Source organism: Polyodon spathula, chromosome 19, assembly GCF_017654505.1.
Source record: "Polyodon spathula isolate WHYD16114869_AA chromosome 19, ASM1765450v1, whole genome shotgun sequence".
NCBI lineage: Eukaryota > Metazoa > Chordata > Actinopteri > Acipenseriformes > Polyodontidae > Polyodon > Polyodon spathula.
The window spans coordinates 12,761,142-12,787,229 of record NC_054552.1 but is presented as its reverse complement, the minus strand read 5'-3'; the positions used below and the strand labels follow the sequence as shown (position 1 = coordinate 12,787,229).

Here is a 26,088-nt window from a genome sequence, read left to right as displayed (position 1 = left end):
AGTAATCTCCTTGGTAAGAAGCAAAACTAGAGGGGGTGTCTCTGGTTTTCTTGTAACTATCTTCCCACTTTCCCTTGGCATCAAGCCCTCTTTGGGAGTTACAAAAAGAACCACAAAGTGGAAACATTCAGGTAGCAGGGCTATCAGAGGAATGGTTAACACAACTCACACCTTCTCTAAAATCATCCTGACTTTCAGCAAGTGGACGTGCGCTGAAAACCACTTACCAGTTAAAACAAGAGCATAATTCAATCAATAAACAAAGGACATCACAATCCAGACAAGATGCGTGCTGGACTTAACAAGAGCATCACGAAGATACTCTGCGGAGAGGGTACCCCAGGAGTAAAGATCAGACAGAAGGGCTACAGGGCTATTCAACTACTAGTTTACAAGAGCAGTCTTTGTTTCTTGCAACAGAGGAACACCAGCTGCCACTTTAATTGCTCCAGTTTCAGCGGGCAGCAGCCATGGCACACAATCAAATCTATTTCTTTGTCAATTGGCACAGGTAGGCATATACATCCCTGACAACAGGTCAACATTAACTGGATAATGAATGAGAGGGAGTCAGTCTTATTCTTAGCTCCTCACTGAGCCTAAAGGTTTGGGATTTCTGAGAGTAGGGAAATGGCAGAAAAAGTGCTCTACACCTACAGTGGAGCAACGACCTGCTGTACATAACAACAGGCAAGGATTCCACAGTCCTTTGCAATTGAGGCTACCTGTCAGAGGACTGAAGGAAGGAAACCTTTAGGTTTCAGGTTCACAACAGCTACCTGTTGCACAGGGGATCTACCTACCCTCCATCAAGGTTCACATTGATATAATCTCCATCAGACTACTTGGTCGGGAGGATGACTCTGTAGGTCCCACCCCAGGGAATCACAACATCCCTCAAAGGAGCTGTGACAGGTTAGCTTTGTTTTGACGTCAGGCCAGATGCAGGAAGAAACACAGGCAAGTATTGCTGGGCAAAAGGTGCGAAAATAAAAGTTTAAACCAAAACAAAATCACTAACACACAATACAACAAACCACAGGTCAGGCTGGGCAATCGTCTTCACTGATTCGATTCTCTCTCTCTCTCTCTCTCTCTCTCTCTCTCTCTCTCTCTCTCTCTCTCTCTCTCTCTCTCTACACCCCACCATCTCCCGATTAGCAACAAATGAATCACTTAATTCGGGAGATGGCCAACTTCTGCAGGAGTTTTTTAATTACTCCTCACAGAGGAGGAGCTACCAACTTCGCTTCTGCCAGAACACGTTTAAATAAAAAGAAAACAATAACAAACCAACATGGCTACGCCGTCATAAATACAATAAATAAATCATAATATGTAATTTGAAACAAATTCTACAGTACAAGTGGAAAGTGTGTCTGTACTCGCCAAAATACAAAATACAGTATGTCTACTCCTAATAATATTATTAAACTATTATTACTGACAATAATAATAATAATAATAATAATAATAATAATAATAATAATAATAATAATAATAATAATAATAACTGACATTAAATTGAGAAACAAGAGTATAAACCTACAAAATGCTAACTATAGTATTCGTTCAAACATATACCAACAGTAGACGAACGTTTCGGCTAGTGCGTTCATGAATTGTGGATTCCTCAGTTCTCAGAGCGCTTAATATTCTACATAATAAAGATACAGAAGAAAAAAAAATGATGTGTAAATTAAACATGATTATTAAACAAACCTCCACAACCACAGACGGCGCTGTGACTTACTGCACCACTGCCGTTCGGAAAAGGCTCATTTACAGGAAGAGACGTTACTTGGACGGTATCGATAAAGAGATGATTTCCTGATTGAAGGGCGTTTTTTAATCAGGTAAGACTGGGCAACGTGAATACGTGTATCTCTACAGCTAAAACGCGAAGGTAAACTCATTTTTTACTTCAGTTAAGGTGTAAGTCTGGTTTGGTTTCTGTTAGGGCGCGTAGTTTCGGTAAAGAAAAGTTCACATTCTATTCCTGAAAGTCGTTGCCCGTAATGTTTCAGAGAATTTACCCAATACCTGCCCTGCCTTAGTCATAATCAGTAACTGTACGAATCTATCGCTGTCTGTTTACTTGATAATTCAAATACTCCTTTAAATACTATGTTGTCATTATGAGTCCCAGAAGGAGGGTCATTGAAGCCGAAATATAAGGTTTCGGCACTTATTTTGGTCGTATTTAGATGGGAAAAATTAAGAATGAACAATTGAGTAGAGTACAGTGAAGTTAAGTGACCTGGGATAAAAAAAAATAAAATTTAAAAAAAAGCTTTTTCTATCCCGTGGGCCGGCTTGTTGGGGAATCCCCAACCAGCTGTAGAGAGGCCATTAAGCCACAAGCAGTAAGTATGTGCTGTGTAGTGTGATAGCTTAACAGGTGCATCCCCACCCAGCTTTAGAAGCCGGTAAGCCACAGGCAAGGTACCCGTACTCCATTGATTGTATTTAAGTATGGGGAATATAAGAATTACATTCAGGGGATTCAAGTTTTTAGTTTTTTTTTTTTTTTTAAAGCTGATTTCTGACTTTTTTTTGGTCATGTCATTCTTGAATGACACATTTGTGTTTCTCTGAACTGTTTCTTGGGTCCCAGAACAATTAACTCCCAGAGTAGCCATTATCACTACAACACCTGGAGTACAGGTGATGGTAGTTTAAGTTTTTTGATAAAATAAGCAGCCACTAAATGGAAGCAAACCTTCCAAATTATTGAGTTTGTCCTGAGGAGTGCTGTTTGGATACAGAGCTCAGACATTAAATATTTCGCGTTGTGAGCTTTGATAGGGAGGAACGAACTCTCAAAGTCTCGAGGATGGCCACCAGAGGGTGTGAGCACAGCTTGCCCAAATTGTCTTAATTTAGGAAACTTGATGAGAGGAGGAATTCAAGCTCAAATAGTTTCTTCAGCAGCTGCCAGAAAAAAAGTTGCTTGTTGTTGCATAGCATTAACAGTTAAAAAACAGCATTGGCTTTTATTCAAGACCCAAATTAGCACTTCTATTACTGCATGTAACCTGGTGTGAAGCGGCCCAAGATAATGGGAATGGGGTTCTGGTGAAGCAGTGGACAACTGGCCCAACACAAGTTTGAATGTTTTCCTTGGTCAGAGTATAAAACATAAATATTAATGTGCAGCAAGGATTTATGTCTTGGTGTCACAGTCCATCATTGCTTTATTCTATTGATTATTATTTGTTTATTTGGCAGATGCCTTTATCCAAGGCGACTTACAAAGACTAGGGTGTGTGAACTATGCATCAGCTGCAGAGTCACAACAACATCTCACCCGAAAGACAAAGCACAAGGAGGTTAAGTGACTTGCTCAATGTCAGGCAGTGAGTGAGCTGTGATTTGAACCGGGGACCTCCTGGTTACAAGGCCTTTTCTTTAGGGATGTGCTTTTGGTACATTTTTATGACCGTTTAAATGCAGTGCAGGTGTCAGCATTTAGATGTTTAATATCTAGATGCATACACTTTATATTACAGTATGCTGTATATTGATAGCCCTGGTTAGTATTGTCCAAGCAAAGAAACCTAAAATATGCAAATAATGTTTGAAATTAGGGCTGTCACTTGATTCAAATTTTTGATTAGTTAATTTATGGGCATTAGTTGATTAACCGGTAGATTCATCCGTACACATTTTTAATAAATAAGCCAAATATTTATTCAGATGTACCTGTGCTGGCCTGTGGGCATAAAGTGAATAAAATAATAGATAAAGGACTTTTTTTTTTTTTTTTTTTTTAATTAAACACTTTACATAAAAGTGTACTGGTAAAATAAAACCTATACGTAATTTATTTACACATATGCATTCTTTGAATATTGGGGGGGAAAAAAAAAAAAAACTTTTAAAGTCGTGCTGTACGTATTCACAGGGATGTAGGTAAGGGATAATTAACTATGGTAAGTGTTCAATCGGTAAAATAATTCACAGTTGAGTGTTGTTAGGCACGAGAAACTGGATTATTTTATACCAATTCAACACTTCTCATGTGTTATGTCACTTAAAACATTTCCTCCTAATTGATACTTGTTCCATAACAAGTTGCAAGTGATTGTTAACACTAGAAGTACCGGAGATATACTCATATAGTGGCTCTCAAAAGTATTCACCCCCCTTGGACTTTTCCACATTTTATCGTGTTACAACATGGAATCAAAATGGATTTAATTAGGAGTTTGACACTGAGCAACACAAAAAAAGTCCATAATGTCAAAGTGAAAAATAAAATCTACAAATTGTTCTAAATTAATTACAAATACAAAACAGAAAGTAATTGATTGCATAAGTATTCACCCCCTTGAGTCAATATTTGGTAGAGGCAGCAATTCAGCCATGAGTCTATTTGGCTCTGCCAGCTTTGCACATCTGGACACTGCATTTTATGCCCATTCTTCTTTGCACAAGCTCCGTAAAGTTGGATGGGGACCTTTGGTGAACAGCAATTTTCAATTGGATTGAGGTCTGGGCTTTGACCTTTTTGTTTTTAAGCCACTCCAGTGTGACTTTGGCTGTATGTTTGGGGTCATTGTCCTGCTGGAAGATGAATCTTCTCCCAAGTCCCAATCTTATTCTGGATTTTCTTTGAATGTTCCTTCGTCTTCATGATGTAGTTTTTGTTAGGGAATGTACTAATCAACTGTGGGACCTTCCAGAGTCAGGTGTATTTAACCTGAAATCATGTGAAATGCCTTAATTGCACACAGGCACGCCATTCAACCATTTATGTGAGACTTCTAAAGACGATTGGTTGCACCAGAGCTTATTTAGGTATGTCATAGCAAAGGGGATGAATCCATTTTTGATTCCATGTTGTAACACGATAAAATGTGGAAAAGTCCAAGGGGGGGTGAATACTTTTGAGAGCCACTACCTAGAAGCCCCACAGCAGTCTTTCTGACTGCTGTATTCAAAACATTGTAAGTAGTATAACGAAAGGAGAAACAGTTGGATGTAATTCATTTTTTAAATTTTTTTCATTAAGTACGCCATAAACACAACCGAAGCATATTATATATAAACATTTATTTTACAAATCAAAACAAGAAAATTTAAATAAACTTCTGAACAGACGTCAGTTTACAACATATGGTACATAGCGCACCGCACAAGAAGTTCTAAAAAAAAAGTAATTTTATCTTTCTTTTTTCGACAAAAGGGTATTCCTTTACTGAGTCTAAGGCTGTTCACAATCAACAGAGATAATGCGCTTCTCCAGGCCACCTTTCTGCACAAGGCACAGCTGTCAGAAGTTTTATTTTTATTGCACTTGCCAACCTGGCATTGGCGTCTCTTGCGGCTCTCAGCGGGGTTGCCAGCTTCAGCTGTGGATACACGCTTGGCAGTCTCCCCCTGTTCAAAACGCTTCTTTTGAAGTTCCTGTGCTAACTGTAAAATATATTCTCTCCTTGGTAAATTTTTCTCCATACATTCTTTATTAGGTACCCAGGAGCTGATGGCTGCTAGGTCCAATACATTGTAAAACACCAGATCAGACCACCATGTCATGTGATCCAAAACATCAACTCCATATTTTGTTGTGTAGTAAAACTCCACAGTCTCTGCTATTTATTTTCACTAGTCCCGATGCTAATCTACTGACCAAAGCAGCACTGCTGGCAAGCAGGTGCCAGCCTTCAAAAGACTGATTGAAAACAATAGACTGTTAGTCATTCACTTAGGAAGAGAGCAGAGACTAATCTGATTACAGCTAAACACCTTGCAGACTGGTAAATAAAAATAATAAAGTAGAATACCATTCTGTATAATCAAAATACAATTGTTTTCTGTGTGGCCGTCAATGTGATTTCTCCCGGTGCTTTTAGATATAATGTAATATATCGCCTTTATTTCTGCACTGCCGCGTTTCATGCTTTGTGAGAGAATTTAATACGGACAGAAAGGTACATGAACACGCAGCCCCATATTTGTTACACGACTGGAGAAAATTACATTTTAACTAAAAAACCTCCAAAATAACCGCCGTGGGGCTTCTGGTGTTCGTTTGGTCATTGTATTTGGTTTTCGTTCCTTTTCTTCCGCTTAGTTTAAACAATTTAAAATGTTTTGTCTGTCATGTTGCAGGAATGTTGCCATGAGTTAATTTGAAAGATCAAAGGGTGAAGTCAAATAAGGGCTAACTAAATGTCAGTCGCCATCTGGAGCGTTTTGTTTTATTTTATTTTTTTTTTAAACTCCATTCACAGTAATTTCTGAATGTTTTCATTTCAAATGGTGAAGCATTGAACGTGTTTTTCTGATACGCCAATTTTGTTTGGCATAATTATTTACATAGGTATTATTTACATAATTATAGGTGCCATTTTATAAAGAATATATAGCAAACTTCAGAAAAAAAATGCTTGTCATTAACTTTATTACACCATGGAGTTGATACCACGCCTAAAACAGCATGAACGATAGAGTGCACCAATGAAACACCAGGTCGATCGAGAATAAAACCCGCCCCGCTGTCAATCTTTCTGTTGCACCAATTAGAAAAACTACTTGGAGGCAATTGCCAAACCCCTTCCTTTTTATAATATCCGCCTGTCGCACCACAGCAGTAGATAATAAATTACTAAAATTAATATGTTATATATAAGTTTGGTGAAATTTGTCACGTAATGGATTATAAATCTAGCATATTATTCACCGTTTAACCACTTCTTTGGAGTTTATACGTTTAAAATTCCCATCCCTAGATCAGGCTTGTAGCTGTTGAATTGGATCGGGCGTGTAGCTATTGCATTGGATCAGGCGTGTAGCTGTTGCATTGCTGAGTTTTTTATTTAATTTCTCTTGTTTGTTTTTTAGGTTCACAGTGGCAGATGTGCTGAAACAAACCTTGGCAAAGCTCTGTATGGGAAGAACAAAACAACTGAAGGAGGAACGCTTTTAGGGTGCTTTTGTTCCTCCTTCAGGTGGGGAAAAGAACAAGATCATCTTTAAACAGCAGAACAAAAACAAAACATGTCAAACAGTAAAACACACTTGACATGTCTACTAGGCAGTGAAAAAGAGAAATGCTAAATGTAGATTCTTGTACATTGTGTGACCGGTGAAAAGCATTTTGTGAACCAATGTCTAGTAGATAGCATAAAAGGATATTTCAAAGTGTTGAGTGCAGATCTGCTGAGAGAAGATTTCCCAAACTCTGCTTTTCTGGTGGGATGAGGTTTCCAGTGAATTGTGTAACTAACAAAGTCTGAGGCTGTATTTGGACAGACTACTTCCTAGAGGGTGAGTTTCGCAATGGCTGTTTATCCTGTGCTGGAGTGGCACATGTGTAATACAAACTCACATAAACCATTGTTCCAAGTGTAATACTTTATTAACCAGTCAGCGTTGCGGATTTGTCAAAAGTTCAGTATATTATCCTGTGTACAAATGTTCTACAGAACAATTCTGAAGTTAAAGCAGCAACATGTACAATGTTTGTGATTTTTATAATAAATGAAATCTCTTATAATAAAACCATTATTTTGCACACCTTGAGCAGTTCATATTTGCTTTATGGCCCTCTTATCCAAACTGCATAAGATGACAGCTTTTATACAGAATTTGATATCTCAATCTGGGGATGTGTGATACTGACTGCTTGCACCTGCATGTATCACTTTTATACTGTGACTTTAATGTGCATGCAGGTTCTTTTCAATAATAATTAAGTGCAGCTGTGGCAGGGATTTGTATATAATTTGTCTCTCTGATATAGCCTACTTGTTATAAAATAAAACCATAACGAGTGCTATAGTAAGTTTGCTGTCTCTTAAGATGTAGGATTGTGTTCCTGTAGGGAAATGCATGAAGTATATCCTGCTATTGTGCTGTTCAGCACATTTGAGGAAGCTGAAAGTGGCAGAACTCTTTTGTCAACATCAGCTCCATGAAGGAGTCCTGCTGAAAATGGAAGTCAAGTGACAATTGCTTTTCTTGGTGCTGTAGATCAGGGTTTCCCAATCCTGGTCCTGGGGGACCCCTGTGTCTGCTGGTTTTCATTCCAACTGAGTTCTCATTTACTTAATTGAATTCCATAGTTAACTATTCATTAGCTTAATTAGACTCTGTGGCAAAGTGGCTACTGATTTATTAACAGGTGCAGAGGTGATGCAGTGCAGAAATGAAACTGACAGAGATTTGTAATCCAGTATGGAAAAGTGTGTTTTATTTTTGTAAACCTGGCCTGGCAACCAAATAATAAACTCTAGTTATACACAGCGATGCATAAAACACAGAGGCCAGTAACAGGGGTTTGCAGCCCTAAACAATAAACATAGGTATCTCTCCCACAATATACAAGGTTACCAGTGCTGGGTACACGCTGTAGTGCTCGTGGTGGGTGATACAGTTTATGGAGTGACAATGGTGTAGTGCTGTCTTGGGTTTAATGCTGGCCATTAGCAACAGCTCAGAAACATGTAAGCCGTCTATAAAACACAAGTAACAATTACAGACAAGACGAACAAACAAACATTCACAATATTTTTACAGGTTACTGCATGGGTCCTTCCCAGTTATATCTCGTAACCAAAGCGAAGGAAAAGATTTACGATTCTCCGTCCCCTTTATGCTACCACGAAAGACCCCTTGGTAAACGATTGCAGCTGTCTATTGCCTGCAGCTGCTGCATCATTTACCTTTGGGGTCAATACGTTCCTGCAATGGAGTCTCGCCTTCTTCCAGGCTGACCAACTCCCCGACCCCAGAAATGAACTGTCAAGCCAGCCCATCCAAAGACTTCCCCTTTTGCTACTTAGCGCCCTTGCAGGTTGGGAGGGAGATTTACAACCAGAACTCATATTTCTGTCACACACCCTTTTAATTGTTTTCAGCTTTTAAACAGTTGGGAGATTTCAAGTTAATTATAACTTGAAATTGGCAACGTTTTAGGATCGGCGAACAATTAAATAGGTCTAAGTAAGTACATTATTAGTTCAATTAAGGGTTTGATTAAATAACTGAGAACTCATTTGGAATGAAAACCAGCAGACACCGGGGTTCCCTAGGACCAGGACTGGGAAACCCTGCTGTAGATGATTCAGCTATTGACTTCAAATTTGGTAACTTTGGTGCAAGGGCATTTAGTTTACCTTAAGTTTGGAGCTCCGACTGCTAATTCAGTTAATATCTTTAACTCTTACAACATGTATGTTTTTTTTTTTTTTTTTTTTTTAACTTAGCCTTTTACTAGTGAGTAGTTTAGAGCTCTTTTATAGCACGCTGGGATGCATGTTCATGAAGGACACTGTACAAATAAAATTAGTATGGTTTGATAGTGTGTTCTAGGGGTAGAACGACTACCAATTGGATAGAAAGGAAAAGAAAAATCTTAATAAATCATGTATTTGATAATGTGCTCTCTTTGTCAACATACTGTTCCGTAACACTTTACTCTTTGTGAACTATATTTTAAAACTACATAATTTTTTTTTTTTTAAGGTATTTTTTGAATGAACTGAAATATACATGTTCATGGATTGCAACTGCAGTTGCATTCACCTGAACCTGCATGCTTCAGAATGACTTTGCAGTCATTTGGTGTGCAATTAGTCTGCTACTAGTTTCTAATCGGCAGTCACTTTAACATTTGACTAGTAGATGATGCGGTTCTACCCCTGGTGTGTTCTGTAAATTGAAACGCTGCTGTCTCCCTCAGGATGGCTAGCTGTGACACAGAGTCAGACAGCCTGGACAGTACCTGCTGCAGAGGGCAGTCTGTTCTGGGCATTTCCTCAGAGAAAGGGGAGAGTATGGGGAGTTCCAGTGTGGGAACCTCTTACCACCAGAACACTGACATAGAGGCGCACACGCAGGGCTACGACGTGGAGTTCGACCCGCCCCTGGAGAGCAAGTACGAGTGTCCCATCTGTCTGATGGCGCTGAGGGCGGCTGTGCAGACTCCCTGCGGACACAGATTCTGCAAGGGCTGCATTGAGAAATCCCTCAGGTAAGACCCTGTGGCAGAGCGGGGAGATTCTGCAAGCTAGAACAGAGAGACACTCGCTGTTACAAAAACCTTCATTTACAAAAACAAAGTTATAGAAAAAATAAGAGAATGTATTTATTTATTTCTAATTGGAACTCTTAGCTTTCAATTAAAATGTGAATGCAGCCAAGATGGACCAAATAATATTGTTTTGTAAAAAATAAATAAGTAAACCTTTTGCACTTCCATTAGTTACACTGGCATTTTGGTTTGCATCGCAGTAAATAGTAAATGTTGTATTGTATAGCTCTGGATGTCCAGACACATGGTAGATAAGCTTTTCTTCTTCCATCTTGTTTGTTAATTGTGTGATGGCCGACTTATCTTGGGAAAGGAACCCTCTTACTTTTACCTGATTGGCAGTTGGTAGGATATGCCACAAAGCAGTGTGGTAAAAGTTGAAATATTTGTACCTCTTGCGTCCGGTGTGAACTCCCCTTAAGGCATGGAAAATAAGAATTTTCTGTATCCTGAAGCATTTCTAAATGCTATGACCGTGCTCTTTAACATCTGCACATTTTGAGATTTATGTAGCTAAAATGTAAGATTTTGAGAACTGCTCATCCACCTGTGCTTGCTGTCAGGTGCTGCCCTGTAGTAGCTGTGCGATTCTGAATTGCTGTCTGTGCTTTCTCAGGGATGCTGGACAGAAGTGCCCAGTGGACAATGAGATCCTGCTGGAGAACCAGCTGTTTCCTGATAACTTTGCCAAGCGAGAGATCCTGTCCCTCACGGTGTGCTGCCCCAATGAGGGCTGCAGGCACAAGATGGAGTTGCGCCACCTAGAGGTGGGTCAGTCTGCTGGTTTGGATGTTGTTGCTGGACTCCCATTTTTGAAGAGTGCAGTTTATATATGTCTTATTTTTGGTTTTGCAACACACAGAATAATTAACTCTTATTAATTACACAACATATTGCAGCAGCTCACCTACTTAATGCAATAACTTTTATTTCAATCTTTAGTTTATGAATAGCTAAAACACAGCACTCCCATACATATTCAGAAGCAACATAAGTGTGAGTGATCACTTAAGTGCACTTTCTCAATAAGAACAACTGTTAACATGGCACAATTAGATGAGAATTTTCACTTGTGTTGCTTCAGTGTGGCTGGACAAAGATATTTAGGGGAGCACGTGGCATCCAAGAAACATTTTCCAACGCCTTTGCTTTTCTGTTGAACAGCTTTATTTTGGCTTATCCACCGGTACCTTTTACATCATGCTTACAGACCGTTCCATCTGATATGATATTCCCCTTAGATAATGCTCCTGGGAATGCTTTGTTTTTGTTCACTGAAACTCATATTCTTTTTACCTGTGACTGCTTATCCAATTGTGATGACCCTGAGTTCCCTCAGTCTTGTTTTGCTGACGTGTGCTCTGCATTGCCGGGTCTGTCCCCAGACGCATGTGTCTCAGTGTGTCTTTGCCACTGTGGAGTGCCTGCTGTGCCACACCGCTGTGTGGAGGAGCCAGCAGGAGGAGCACATGAAGCAGGAGTGCCCACGCCGTGTGACCAGCTGCCAGAACTGTGCCACCTGCATCGTCTTTGAGGAGCTCCAGGTGAGCACCACACGCTTGCTTTTTTGGTTTCACTGTCTTAGTCATAGTGCTATCAAAACATTTCCAGTAAATCTTACCTAATATAGAATGCCATCATTTTGTAGGTCTGAGATTTTCCTGTATGAAAAATGCACACCATGGCAAAGGTGAATTAGATTTTTTTTTCTTTTTTTTATAATAATTTATTTGAAGCTGTTAGTGAAGAAAATGTTTGGAACGCTCCTTGCAGATACTTCAGTGCATGAACAGATATGTGGCATGAAGGAATAAGTCGACTTCGAACACTCATCAGATAGGAAAAGCAGTGATTGGCTTCCGGGAGTTTGGGTTCTTTTAAAGGAAATAAATGACAAATATTTAGACTATTTCATGTTTTTTTCTGGAGAAATATATCTTTAAAAAAGGCTCAGAGTCTGAGTCCATGGCTGTGTTTCCATTGGAGCTGTTAGTTTACTAAAAAGAAACGTTTAAACAAAACATGAGTGATTTAGCCCAATAGAAACAGGCTTCATTTGTATACATTTAGCTATTATGCAAACTTCAAAAGTACTGTAGACTCTATAGTATCTTGGAAATTCAATTCACTAGTTCAGTCAAATTAATACACAGAAATTCAATGGAAACAAGTGTATTTACATAAAAAGAAAATGTGTCTGAAAAAAATCTTCAACTGCTTCTGTTTTGTTTAATGAAAATATGCCAAGTTCTAAAGGAATTTGTCTTTGTCTTCTTTACAGTTAATTGAACAATCCAATGTGGCTGCTGCAAAGTAAACTTTCTATAAAAAAATAAACAATTAACAGGCGTATCAGTCTAGTTGGAGAAGTTAATAGGATTCTTAAAAATACAAACTAAATAAGCTTCACAAGTGAATAACATAATAAAGCACACACAGTGATGACATATTCAGTAGAAAAAATGAAACCAATCCAGTGTATGTGAATATCAAAAAAGAAAGCAATATTAGCTATAAAATTAACTAAAGCAATGTACTAGTCTATATACCAACCTTGGTCCTGGAGAGCCCCGATCTACCAGGTTTTATAGGTGTCTTTAAATCATCAGATGCTAAAGATCTGGAACACCTGTTAATCTTAACTAATTAAGCCAATAATTGGTTCAATTAAGTAAATGAGAGATTGGTTGAAACAAAATCCAGTAGCCGCAGTAGTTCTCCAGGACCACGGTTGGAGACCCCTGCTTTATACTATAACCTATTTGCCACCCTGTCTCCCACTATTAATATGCCTTGTTAAAATAGGCTATATAAAACTAAGACTACATTTAAAATAGGTTAAACATGAATTAACATACAATTTACAGGTCCATACTTAAAATAAATAGAAAGGGGCCTGGGTGGAGTAAGAAGGGCTACCAGTGCCTAACCCCCAGTAATTCTGCATTCTTTTAGCAAGAATGTTTTCATATCTTCTAATTTCAACTAGAAACCATCACATCATTGCAGGTTTCCCTCCTGAAGAATCTTTAAGAAAAATGTACTGCTCAAAAAAGGGGAGTTTGGGCATGGACTGCCCAGTGTTCAGGATGCAGTACAAATCAGGGCTAAAGGAGATTCAATCAGAGCACGCTATACACAGGGTGAATTGCAGGAATATGCTTTATAACCGTTATCAGATAAGGATATGAGTCGGATGTACAGGTCTCTGTAATAACTGGTTTATCAGACCATGGTTTCACCACCAAATCTGCAGCACCTCTGTCAGTCAGAGACTTGCTAAAGGAATGCTGGAGTTCACATTGACTCTTCTGCTTCTTGCAAGAGGCAAAAGAATACACCCAAAGTAGACATTTTAGACCGCAAAACAGCCAGTGAAGTGGCATTGGTAAGCTTGAATTAAAGCAAGCACTTGTAGGATCTCTTCTAGAACTCACTTTTCTGTGTTTTTCTGACAGTACCATGAGCAGGAGTGCCCCCTAGCGAGCGTGGTGTGTGACTACTGCAGCACAGAGCTCATCCGGGAGCAGGTAAGACGAGTGGGAGGGGAGAGATCTGGACACTCACCTCCTCCTCTATTGCGCTATGTGAGGAATCCAAGCGGTTCACTTCCTTTTTTGTTGATGTACATTTGGGAAAGTAGAGGACAGGGTACCTCACAAAGAATTGCATGTGTTTGTTTCTCTGCTTGAATTTTTCCAGTGCCATCTCAAAATGACAATCCCTGTACCAGCACTGGATAGATAGCCTGACAGAACAGTTTACTGCTTCATTAGCCTCCTCTGCTTTTGATCAGATAACAAAACTGGTTTGTGAAGATGTACACATTAGAGATGTCAGTACTTGTGTTGACAGCCACCTAACTTACAAGTTAAATAATAATATAGAACAGAATATTGGTGCCTGTGTAAACATGCTCTATAATGAAATATTCTACTATCGATAAACAGCTGAAAGTTTTTCAACTGAATTTTCTCCAATACAATGTGGCTAGATTGTTTCTAGAAACCACAGCTACAAATATATCTGAGTGAACAGCATCTCGTTGGAAGCGGTTGTTAGTAGCTGCTGTTACTTTTATATCCTAGTGTAAATATTTAGACATCTTCAACATGTAAAGCTAACCATCTACACAGAATCTTACCAGGTGGTTTTATACAGGTTGTTTGTTTCTAATAGAAAATGAAATTCTGAATGGTTAAAGATTTTTAGGGTACCTGCTACTAATACCTTGAGTTATAATTAATACATCTTGGACATTTTACACCAAAATAAGTATTTCATTTTAATAAGGTGTAGTTCATAGTGTGACTTTTAAAATGTTGTTGATATATACTTTTCTGTTACTCAAATATAATGTATAGCCAAGTGATACTTGTCATAGCTATAGTCAGACAATTGTCATTAGGTTTCAGTTGAATGGTAAATCTGGAGATGTGTACCCAGTCTGGTGTGCCCCTCCTGTTTCTAGTAGTAAATCTGGAGATGTGTACCCAGTCTGGTGTGCCCCTCCTGTTTCTAGTAGTAAATCTGCAGATGTGTACCCAGTCTGGTGTGCCCCTCCTGTTTCTAGTAGTAAATGTGGAGATGTGTACCCAGTCTGGTGTGCCCCTCCTGTTTCTAGTAGTAAATCTGGAGATGTGTACCCAGTCTGGTGTGCCCCTCCTGTTTCTGTTTCCTGGGACTTGAAACACAGTCTCCTATTTCTGACATGGTCTCCTCATATCTAGTCATCTCTAGTGCTTCCTCTCACTGCATTTCAGGAACTGGATAATAGTATGCAGGGTTTATACTTACTCTGTATGTCATGCACCAGATTACAAGAAACTAAATAAACACATACAGTAGAACAGATAAAAAGCACCTTTAAACCAGAAGTTCCTTAAAAAAACAAATACAAAACTGCAAACCTTTGACACTGTAAAAAAACAGTGGTGAATCCTGTTAATCATGTTTGCACTGTTTTTGAAAAACATTGGGAAAAGTTTATGATGGGTCCTCAGCTACTCCTAAAACTTTAAGGACTGTTTTTTAAGGAATGTTTTGTTAAAGGGTGTTTTTTTAACACCCATTTTGATTCATGAAATCGTGTTTGCAGTTTATTTAACTGTTTTAGAGAGGGTTTATTAGTTAATTCTAATTTTATCGCTGTAACATAGGAGAATGTTTGTTTTTAAACACTTGATTTGATTATAATGGGACTTCTCTTTTAAGTCACAATCATTAATGTTTTGTGAATAAGGTCCATGTATTCATTACCAATATCATTGAGAAATGTTTGGTGGTTGTTCTCAAGATGCAGAAGGAATTGTTTCACCCCTGCAAAGAGCTGTTTTAATGACAGCTGTTGTTCTCCTGTGTGCTCACTGCTCCTGTGTGTGTGTTTGTGTTCCAGCTGCAGTATCACTGTGAAATGGACTGTCCTCAGGCACCTGTCGCCTGTACCTTCAGCTCCTTCGGCTGTCCTGAGAAGGTGAGCTTCTGGAAAGCAGGGTCCATCCTCGCTTGCATCCCTGCTGCAGCAGGCTCCAGCACATCAGTGATCTCACTTTCTTATTGTTTCAACTGTACGAAAGACAGGCAAAGTACATGCATCCGTAATGCTGTACTTTCAAACTAATCCTGCTAAATAGGCTTTTGTATCATTTTACAACAGTCTTACCTGTTACACATTATAGCAAGCCTTATTTTAATTCAATCAGGTACAAGGTTAACGTCAGTATCCTGGATTAAGGGGGGTTGTTTCACTGTTTCACTGATGTCTGCAGCCTGATCATTTCTTTATGTGATGTCATCAGTACACACACACACACCCCCAGCCTTTAAGTTGTAATTGATTGCTATTGTTCCAACTCCTGATTCTTAATTAAAATGTTGATTAAACCTGTAAATTGTGAAATGAATTTAGCCAATACAGCAACAGGGTGATTTTTCAAAGCTGCTTGCTCCAGAGCAAAATTTGCTCCTGATTTTCTAAAAGTACAGTACAGTGTCACGTATCCGACCCCCTGTGGACTGGGGTATAGGCGGATATGTGAAGAAGTCGGGTTTGCGAACATCTATAGAAAAAGCATTTACACATCCATAAATGGGTTAGTGAACAAAAACAACACACAAACTGCTTTAAACATGGGGACATTTTTTGCTTTAAAAGTAAGCAAACGTAAATGAGATTGACAAGGCTACAAATACAGTGTTGCTATGCAGTTTGCTATAAGCCATCTCTACGCAAAGCTTTAAAAAAATAAAAAATAAAATACAAAACAAACGCTAAATGTACAGTAACCTGCAACTGATGTTTTTTTTTTTTTCTTAAATGTAGAAGTCCCTGGTTCTGCTTTCTTAATAATATCTCTGTCACGGTACTTTGCGCTCTTTCTTGATATTGCCAACAGCCGATAAGCAGCTCTGTTTGAATATTGCTTCGGCTATTTTAAACAAACGGCCAGTAAGCATTGCGTTTATGAAGCTTGCTTTGTTTAATTCAGATGCATTTAAAAGCTACAACAACATTCTGCCAATATCTGCAAGCGTGCGCTCCATCATATAAACATATTGAACAGAAAAAAAAGCTTTCTCGACCGTGTGTATTGAAACATCATTGCTACACGCAGCTGACTGACATACACACACAGCCCGCCTCTCTCAAAAGGGAACACACCAAAAGGCTGATTGCTATAACCCTTTCTTTCTGTTTCCATCGCAGAAGCTGCATTTGCTGCCAATGCCATTATTCCTTTCTAAGCCTACTTTTATATTTATTTATTTAGCGAGGCGGTTAATTGATTAGGGCGGTTATGTGACGGTCGGATATGGGACGTTCCACTGTAATTGTATAAGTTTAAAGGTGCAAATCTAGCAAGAGACAATGTAGGTATGGAAAGAGATTTTTTTTTTTTTTTTTACAGTAAACAGTTAAACAGTTTTGGAAATTTAGCTGGCATTTATTTACAGTAGATAAAGTGGAGCACATTTTGCACTGGAGCAAAAATCTTTCAAAGTTGTCATGTAGGTGTTTGTTGTACTACTAAATCAGACATATGGAAACTCAACTAAATAAATAACAGCAGAGGATTTCTATTTAAAGACAATTCTAACTTGCTTTCTGTATTCGGCTTGCTTAAATTCACAACATGAATAGATAGGCTATCAAATATGCTGAATACACAGAGTTCAGTTAATTTAGTAACTACGTTCTGATCTCAATACATTTTCTTTTTTTAAATTGGTATAAAATTATAAGTTGATGACAATACTACGATATTATATATATATGTATATATATATATATATATATAATATATATATATATACATATATGTGTGGTGTACGGATATCTTTGAAAAAAGTGCAAAAAACAACAAAGTCACGGAGTGTACGTAAATTTACTCTATTCAAAAACATTGAATAGATGTAGGGTATTTGGTGTTTCAAAGGCTTATCTACATACCATAAACCACACTGTTCTCGATTGGATTTTACATAATAACATGTTTTCGAACTGGGAACACGAAAACAGGACACCGAGACTTTTTGAAGGTTAGGGTGAGTCGACTTTCGTCACCCTTGTTCCTTAGCCACTTCAGTCTAGCTTTGGCTGTGTGCTTTGGGTCGTTGTCATGCTGAAAGGTGAACTTCCATCCCAGTTTCAGCTTTCTTGCAGAGGGTAGCAAGTTTTCTTCAAGGACTTCCCTGCACTTTGCTCCATTAATTTACCCTTCTATCCTGAAAAGTGCTCCAGTCCCTGCCGATGAGAAACATCCCCATAACAAGATGCTGCCACCACCATGCTTCACAATAAGGATGGTGTTCTTTCGGTGATGCGCTGAGTTGGGTTTGCACCAAATATAACTCTTTGCATTTAGGCCAAAAAGTTCCATTTTAGTTTCGTCAGACCATAAAACTTTTTTTTGTTTTTTGCATATTTCAAAAAGGGATTCAAGGTGGGCTTTCTTGAGTAATGGCTTCCTTCTTGCCACCCTACCATACAGGCCAGATTTGTGGAGTGCTTGTGATATTGTTGTCACATGCAGACTTTGACCAGTCTTGACCATAAAAGCCTGTAGCTCTTGCAAAGTTGCAATTGGCCTCTTGGTAGCCTCTCTTAGTGGTGGTACCATACACTTTCCACTTCTTAATAATCATCTTGACTGTGCTCCAAGGGATATTCAAAGCCTTTGATATTTTTTTATACCCATCCCCTGATCTTTGCCTTTGAACAACTTTGTCCTGGAGTTCTTTTGAAAGTGCCTTGGTGCTCTTGGTTGATCTTTGCTTTAAAATGCACTACCCAGCAGAGGGAGCCTAAAGGAACTGCTGAATTTATCCTAAAATCATGTGCATCACTACAATTTAACACAGGTGGGGGCCACTTAACTTGGCGTGTGATTTTGAAGGCGATCAGTTACACCTGAGCTAATTTAGGATTGGTATTACAATGGGGGTGGACACTTATCCAACCAAGCTATTTCAGTTTTTATTTTTAATTTTCTACAAATTTCTAGAATTTTTTTTTCACTTGGAAGTTTTGGGGTAGGATGTGTAGATAAATGAAAAAAAAAAAAAAAAAACACAATTTTAATGCATTTTAATTCCAGGCTGTAATGCAACAAAAGCCATAATATATATATATAATATATATATATATATATATATATATATATATATATATATATATATATATATATATACACACACACATATATATATATATATATATATATATATATATATATATATATATATATATATATATATATATATATAAAATATAGTATGTATAAATTTTAAGTAATTTAAAAGTAAGACATTTGGAGGTAGGTTATAATACTTTACAATTTACAAGACAGACGGGCCCTTATAACACAATCCAGAAACCTGACAACTGACACATACCAATAATAAATAAGTAAAAAAAAAAAAAATTCCCTTTTCTTTTTGAATGGATTCCATTTTTCTTTCTTTTTTTTCTCCCCGAGGAGTAAAGTCTTTTCGATGCTTTCACAGCTCCATTATACAAATCCTGCACACTTTTAAATGAATGTACTAGTCGAGCTTATTTACTCACATGAACTCATAAACACCCAATTTTTTCTTAGCAAGGGCTACAAATGAGGTTTCTGCCACTACTAGCTTAGCTTGGGAGAGCATTACTTCTCAATCAGCGCAGGTATACCTGACAGACTGCCTTGCAGGTGCAATTTCTAAACGCTGTCTCATTCTGTTACTAAATCCTTTACTACTCCATAAAGCTATCATCAAAAGAAATACACATTTTTCAGTGGCAGATCTATCATTGTACAGTGGCTCTCAAAAGTATTCACCCCCCTTGGACTTTTCCACATTTTATTGTGTTACAAAATTGAATTAAAATGGATTTAATTGAGCTTTTGCCACTGATCAACACAAAAAAGTCCATAATGTCAAAGTGAAAAATAAAATCTACAAATTGTTCTAAATTAATTACAAATACAAAACAGAAAATCATTGATTGCATAAGTATTCACCCCCTTGAGTCAATATTTGGTAGAGGCACCTCTTGTAGCAATCACAACCATGAGTCTGTTTGGATAAGTCTCTACCAGCTTTGCACATCTGGACACAGCAATTGTTGCCCATTCTTCTTTGCAAAATTGCCCAAGCTCCGTCAAGTTGGATGGGGACCTTTGGTGAACAGCAATTTTCAACTCTTTCCACATATTCTCAATTGGATTGAGGTACGGACTTTGACTGGGCCACTCCAGGACATTGACTTTTTTGTTTATAAGCCACTCCAGTGTGGTTTTGGCTGTATTTTTGTGGTCATTGTCCTGTTGGAAGAAGAATCTTCTCCCAAGTCCCAGGTCTCTTGCAGACTTCAGCAGGTTTTCCCCCAGGATTTCTCTGTACTTTGCTGCATCCATTTTGCCCTCTATCTTCACGAGCTTTCCAGGCCCTGACGCAGAGAAGCATCCCCATGCCATGCTGCTGCCACCACCATGCTTCACAGTAGGGATGGTGTTCTCAATATGGTGTACGGTGTTAGGCTTGCATCAAACATAGCGCTTAGCGTTGAGGCCAAAAAGCTCTGTTTTGGTCTCATCAGACCATAGAATCTTCTTCCACTTTGTCTCAGAGTCTCCCACATGCCTTCTGGCAAACTCCAGCCGAGATGTGATGTGAGTTTTTTTCAACAATGGCTTTCTTTTTGCCACTCTCCCATAAAGGCAAGTTTGTGAAGCACCAGGGCTGTTGCCGTATGCAGAGTGTCTCCCAGCTCAGCCATGGAAGACTATGGCTGAGCTGGGAGTTAGAGTTGCCATAGGCCAATAGGGAGTTCAGAGTTGCCATAGGCCTCTTGATGGCCTCCCTGACTACTGACCTTCTCATGCAGATTTTTGAGGACGGCCTGTTCTAGACAGATTCACAGTTGTGCCATATTCTCTCCCATTTCTTAATAATGGACTTTACTGTGCTCCGGGGGATATTCAATGCCTTGGAAATGTTCTTATGTCCTACCCCTAATTGGTGCTTTTGAAAAACCTTATTCTGGATTTGCTTTAATGTTCCTTCATCTTCACGATATATTTTTTGTTAGGAAATGTACTAACCAACTTTGGGACCTCCCAGAGGCAGGTGTATTTAACCTGAAATCATGTGAAACACCTTAATTGCACACAGGTGGACTCCATTCAACTAATTACGTGACTTCTAAAGACAATTGGTTGCACCAGAGCTTATTTAGGTGTGTCATAGTAAAGAGGGTGAATACTTATGCAATCAATTATTTTCTGATTTATATTTGTAATTAATTTAGAACAATTTGCAGATTTTATTTTTCACTTTGACATTATGGACTTTTTGTGTTGATCAGTGGCAAAAACTCATTTAAATCCATTTTGATTTCATGTTGTAACACAATAAAATGTGGAAAAGTCCAAGGTGGGTGAGAGCCACTGTAGCTTGACTGGTTCACTAAATTCTAAGTTCTTGAACACATTTGCAAGTACGTTTACTTAATAGACTAAGTGCAAAACAGATACAAAATCATTGCCAACTATTACTGCTGCTTTGTGGAATTCAGATTTTTCTTGATGTTCTTTCAGTTTTGTAACTGCTGAACCCCAGATTTTTAAAGGGCTTGAAGGACTTGCATGTAGCCTGCCAAGTGTCTCTGCATTTTGTTCTTTTAAAAAGTATGCAGTATTTGCAGTCAGCTCCATCACCAACTGCTGAATAAAGCAACCAAAAAAACAGTGAGCTATTCCTTTGAAGTGACCCAGCTTTGTTGTTCGATGTTTTTTGGAATTCATATTTATCATTAAGGCTGTCATGGCTGTATGAAAGCCTCATAGTGCTTTGCATCTGACGAAGAGTGTGTGTTCTTACAATATAGTCCACTGTCATTTAGTGGCTATTCGGCATTTAATCTTGCAAAGATTTCATTTGACTTATTGTGTTGTATAAAATTGTACAGCTGTTTTTCCTCCTTCTACCCCGAGCCTGTGCTGTTTTCCCCATGATGGCTTGCTGGAACACTGCTACATCACGGTGATCATATATAAGCATTTTATTTGTATCACTATAAACATATTTGTTAGTCTTCATGTTTTAGTAGATTGATTGTGCATGGCCAACTAATATTGCTTCTATTCAAATCTAGTCAAAAGCTTTATATATATATATACATACATACATACACCAAATCAAGAGTTCAAATAAAAAAAAATATGGTAAATGGTAAACAAGGTTAGCAACACTAAATCAAAAGGAAACAAAAATATTATAAATGGCCCAACAAGTAAACGCTTGACCACAGACTCTGCAATCATGTTATAAATTACACAACACAATGTTTTCTAATCAGCTTATACCTTAGCAGCTATATGTTTAAAATTGTAATTATTTATTTATTTATGTATGTATGTATGTATCTATTAACAAACTATACTAGATTGATGTATTTAAATGGCAGGTTCAATATATTAAGAAAGCAGTATGACTTATTTGCTTAACTAATACCTCAAGATGCGAAGAAGTTTAGTCTGTGCCTTGAGGGTCAATTGCAGTATACCAGTGATTTTAAAATATGGACTAGTAAATCCTGCAAATCTGTACTAGCTTAATCCTGATTGCAGAGTACCAAACAGATGATCCTGGTAATTGGTTTAACTGATCGGAACAAATAGAATAAATTAGACAGATTTAATGAGGACTAACCTACAGCTGTGGCCAAAGGTTTTGCATCACCCTATAGAATTAACTAATCTATGATTACATGATGTCAAATTAAATATCTTAATTGTGTCTCAATCCTAATGTTCTAGGTGATGCACTTTTGGCCTTAGCTGTATAAACCCTTCATTACTAATCTGATATGCAGAATTCAATGTCATATAAATATATAAAGGAATCCCTATACAAAAAGAAAGACGCCTTTTTATTACACCAGTGTGATTCACACAAACATATGTAAATAAAAATAAATCTGATGTCATGTCTTTTTGTGCACATTTCAAACTGGCAGATCATTCTTGCATTTTAAACTGTCGACATTGATGCATATGGCACAGAACAGTTCAGTTGCGTGATCATGGACAATTCGTTGTTTATAGTTAAAGTATATTAACTGACATGTGAGGCAGTCTCTGTGTATTCTAAGCCCTTATGATTGGACAAACACTTTTATAGCAAAGTCCTGCTATTCTGTTTGTTTATTCATTTTTCATCTTATTTTGCAGATGCAGCGAAACAAACTGGCGCAGCACATGCAGGATTACACGCAGATGCACCTCCGCTTGATGGCGCAGTTCCTGCTCGGTAACCGCATGCCCTCTCATCTTCCAGAGAGCTCTGATCTCCATTTCGCCCCGTCCCCCTTGGCAGGGCCCATCCCCCTGCCTCTCTCCCTGGCTGGGGCCACTGCTGCAGCCCCCTCTCTCCAATGCCAGTGCTCTGCAGCTCTGCAGGACCAACGTGAGACCCTGCAGCAGCTAGAGGCCCGTCTCGTCCGGCAGGACCACCAGATCCGGGAACTGCTGGCTATCAAGGAGACTCAGAGCATGCAGGTGGGCACTCTGAAGAGACAGGTACGCATGCTGGAGGAGGTGGTGAGCGAGCTGGAGGCGGAGCAGTGTAATGGCATCTACGTGTGGAAGCTGGAGAACTTCTCCAGCTACCTGAGCAGCCAGGAGGCCGAGCAGCCTGTGGTCATCCACAGCCCTGGCTTCTACACGGGCCGGCCCGGCTACAAGCTCTGCCTTCGACTCCACCTGCAGACTCCCAGCGCTCTACGCTGCGCCAACTACATCTCCCTGTTTGTGCACACCATGCAGGGCAAGTACGATGGCCAGCTGCCCTGGCCCTTCCAGGGAACCATCCGTCTCTCCATCCTGGACCAGACTGAAGGTGTTGTCAAGCAGAACCACGAGGAGGTGATGGATACTAAGCCAGACCTCCTGGCCTTCCAGCGCCCTACCGCCCAGCGCAACCCCAAGGGTTTCGGCTACGTCACCTTCATGCACCTGCAGGTCCTGCAGCAGAGGGAGTACGTGCGGGATGATGCACTGCTGGTGCGCTGCGAGGTCACCCCACGCCTTGATGTGAGCAGCATTCGCAGGGAGGGGTTTCAGCCCAGGGGCACAGAGCCCCCTGTTTAACATGGAGGTTCAGCAGGGGGTGATACTAAGTCACTGGTGTTTTAGCAATATTACAGACAAGAAACAATATTACACAGTGCCAGTACGGTGCTGATTCAGTGTGACAGATACTCAAGGTCAAACATGCAGTCGTGTCACGGAGGCTGTGTATCATATTTCGAAAGAACAATCATAAATTTGCTTACCTATTTATTTCCTTTTAAAATATATATATTGATGTGCTACATACAGCCCAGGATTAAGCAAAGATAGTGATGTTTTTTTTGTAAACACTGCAGGGTGTTCTTTGGGTCAATTACAGCTTGTAATTTTAGTGGTTTAATTCGCGATTCAGAAGTATGCCAAAGAACTGAACTAAAAATGAGTTCCAACTGCAGCATGCTAATACGAAGATCCAGGAAATGAGTTTAGTCAATATAAACAAGTGGAACAAGTCAGACTTATCATGGGAATCAACCCATAGACTGGTGTATACAAAATAAACCCCAGTCTTTCTTAAACACTTCTTGTGCCTTGTAGTGCGCGTGTATTTCGGCAACATTCAGCCGTCCTCTTGATGTCCATTTTATTCATTTTTAAAATGAGCTCCACACAAACAAATATTATCTGTCATTTAAAGATTGTGGAATTCACCAAAATAATTTGTACTCTTGCATGGCAATCAACACAATTTGACCACTTTAAAAATAAAACCCCCGTTGTCATATTTGTTTTACAGTCTAAGCAGTGAAACTTTGTATTTCTAATAAGGCTTTTTCGTACTATACAGTGCAATTTTATTTTCTTAAAGTATCTATAGACTCAATAGTTTATTGCTATAGGTTTAAAATACTGTAATATAAAGATGAGCAAAGCTGTTCCGTTAGAATTGAAACAATATTCAGATACTAAATTCCCAACACTTCAACCTCCCAAGAGACACAAGAACTAAAATAAAGTGAGTTTTAAATAAAATAGACTGCAGCTCGCACAGTATAATATTATGTATTAAAGGATGGCAAAGCAGAGTTAAGCACTGCACAGAGAAGGATGCTAAAGCAGAGTGAAAACAGTAACAATTAAGCACAGCAAATGCATTTGAAAAGAAACTGTTCATTAACATGCAAAATGGAACAAGCACTGACCAGTCTCTAAATTCACATAATAGTTTACTTAAAAGGTACATTGCAATTAACCCAAGCACTATAAGCAGTAACAACATACTGCAGTGCCATTACATCATGTCGCTCAGCACTTGCAGGAGCACTGCAAATATTTATGCAGTCCATTTTTAATAAGCACACCTTCATATTGAATGTTTACTGACATTATTTTAGTGCCCTTGTTTAAATGAATACCGAATGTTAATATTACATGAGTAAACAGTAATTTATTGTTGGTCAGTGAGTTATGTAAACACTGGATAAAATACACAGAGACAGATCGGATCTCAAGATTCATTCTGGAACCCTAGAACAGCAGATTCAATGTGATTACTAGTTGTGTGCCTTAATTGAAGTCCAGCCATACAGACGCTTGGCTCATTGTCATTGTGGATTCGACCTTACTGACAGATGCAGGTACACCTGGGGTACACGGATTTGTTTATTTCTGTGAAATTGCTCTGCAAGTGCACCTCAGTCCTGATCTGATCACCTCGTCATTCAGTCCAGGACACCTCTCATTCTAAACTTGCAATGTGGGTAACAAACTAATTTCACCTTAGTGAGATTCAAACCCAGCTCGCTCCGATGAAGTGAACATCGTGCAGTTCAACCTGGTCTTGCACTTGCTGGGAGGACAATATTTTGGTGTCATTTGTTACATTTTCCTTCAATGGCCATTGTAATTATCATGATGAATCCTCGAAAGAGACTTGATAACGTGACAAACCTGTGCTGAGCTGAACATTATGGTTATTTTAACTACTATTTTATGTACTGATCTCTTTTATGCCAGAAAATAGCGGCACACAATTAAACCTTTTTTTCTAAATTGTGTTTTCTTTATTGCAATGTTATGAGTGTTAACTGATATCAGTGTTTTGTTGTACCGGATTTAAATTACATTAAGAGAGTAGTAGGAACAAAATGCAAACTGAAAAACAGGACAAAGCGTCACTGCTACTAATGTAAACCTGCATCCTAATTCACTTGCAAGCAACTAAACAAAATGAACGAGTGGTGAGCATGGTCATAAATGAATGAATTTAGAAATGCTAAACATTACAAACATTGTGACTAGAAGTCCTTCAAAGACTAGAAGCCTTATTTTCTAAACATTTGTCATGGTATTTCAGTTTCTTTTAGCAGCATGTTCTTTGAGTCTAAGTGATTAATACTGCACTAGCCACCTTGTTTTTTTGTTGTAGTTACCTGCTTTACAGAAGTACTGCAGTGATTGTTTGTTAAATAGGTGCTGACAAAATTC

General features: G+C 38.7%; 1 protein-coding gene across 3 annotated transcripts; it reads left to right on the top strand.

Moving 5' to 3' along the window:
- Positions 1-1,769: 1,769 nt before the first annotated feature.
- LOC121294705 (TNF receptor-associated factor 6-like) lies at positions 1,770-25,653 on the top strand. 3 transcript variants are annotated; one of them, XM_041218716.1, is made up of 8 exons: positions 1,770-1,856; positions 6,850-6,956; positions 9,692-9,982; positions 10,659-10,809; positions 11,428-11,586; positions 13,501-13,572; positions 15,438-15,515; positions 22,762-25,653. In XM_041218716.1, exons 3-8 carry the CDS (start codon positions 9,693-9,695, stop codon positions 23,677-23,679), a joined length of 1,668 nt encoding a protein of 555 aa, XP_041074650.1. In that variant the 5' UTR covers positions 1,770-1,856; positions 6,850-6,956; position 9,692; the 3' UTR covers positions 23,680-25,653. The 3 variants fall into 3 exon arrangements, with proteins under 3 accessions (XP_041074650.1, XP_041074647.1, XP_041074648.1); XM_041218713.1 differs by having other exon boundaries at positions 6,850-7,275; XM_041218714.1 differs by having other exon boundaries at positions 1,842-1,906; positions 6,850-7,275.
- The last annotated feature ends 435 nt before the right edge of the window (positions 25,654-26,088 follow it).

Bases quoted from the DNA above. Each gene is read 5' to 3' on its own strand.
- LOC121294705 (XM_041218716.1), top strand. From the start codon at position 9,693: ATGGCTAGCTGTGACACAGAGTCAGACAGCCTGGACAGTACCTGCTGC. The intron at 9,983-10,658 runs GTAAGACCCTGT...GTGCTTTCTCAG, and splicing joins TGCATTGAGAAATCCCTCAG to GGATGCTGGACAGAAGTGCC. The intron at 10,810-11,427 runs GTGGGTCAGTCT...GTCTGTCCCCAG, and splicing joins TGGAGTTGCGCCACCTAGAG to ACGCATGTGTCTCAGTGTGT.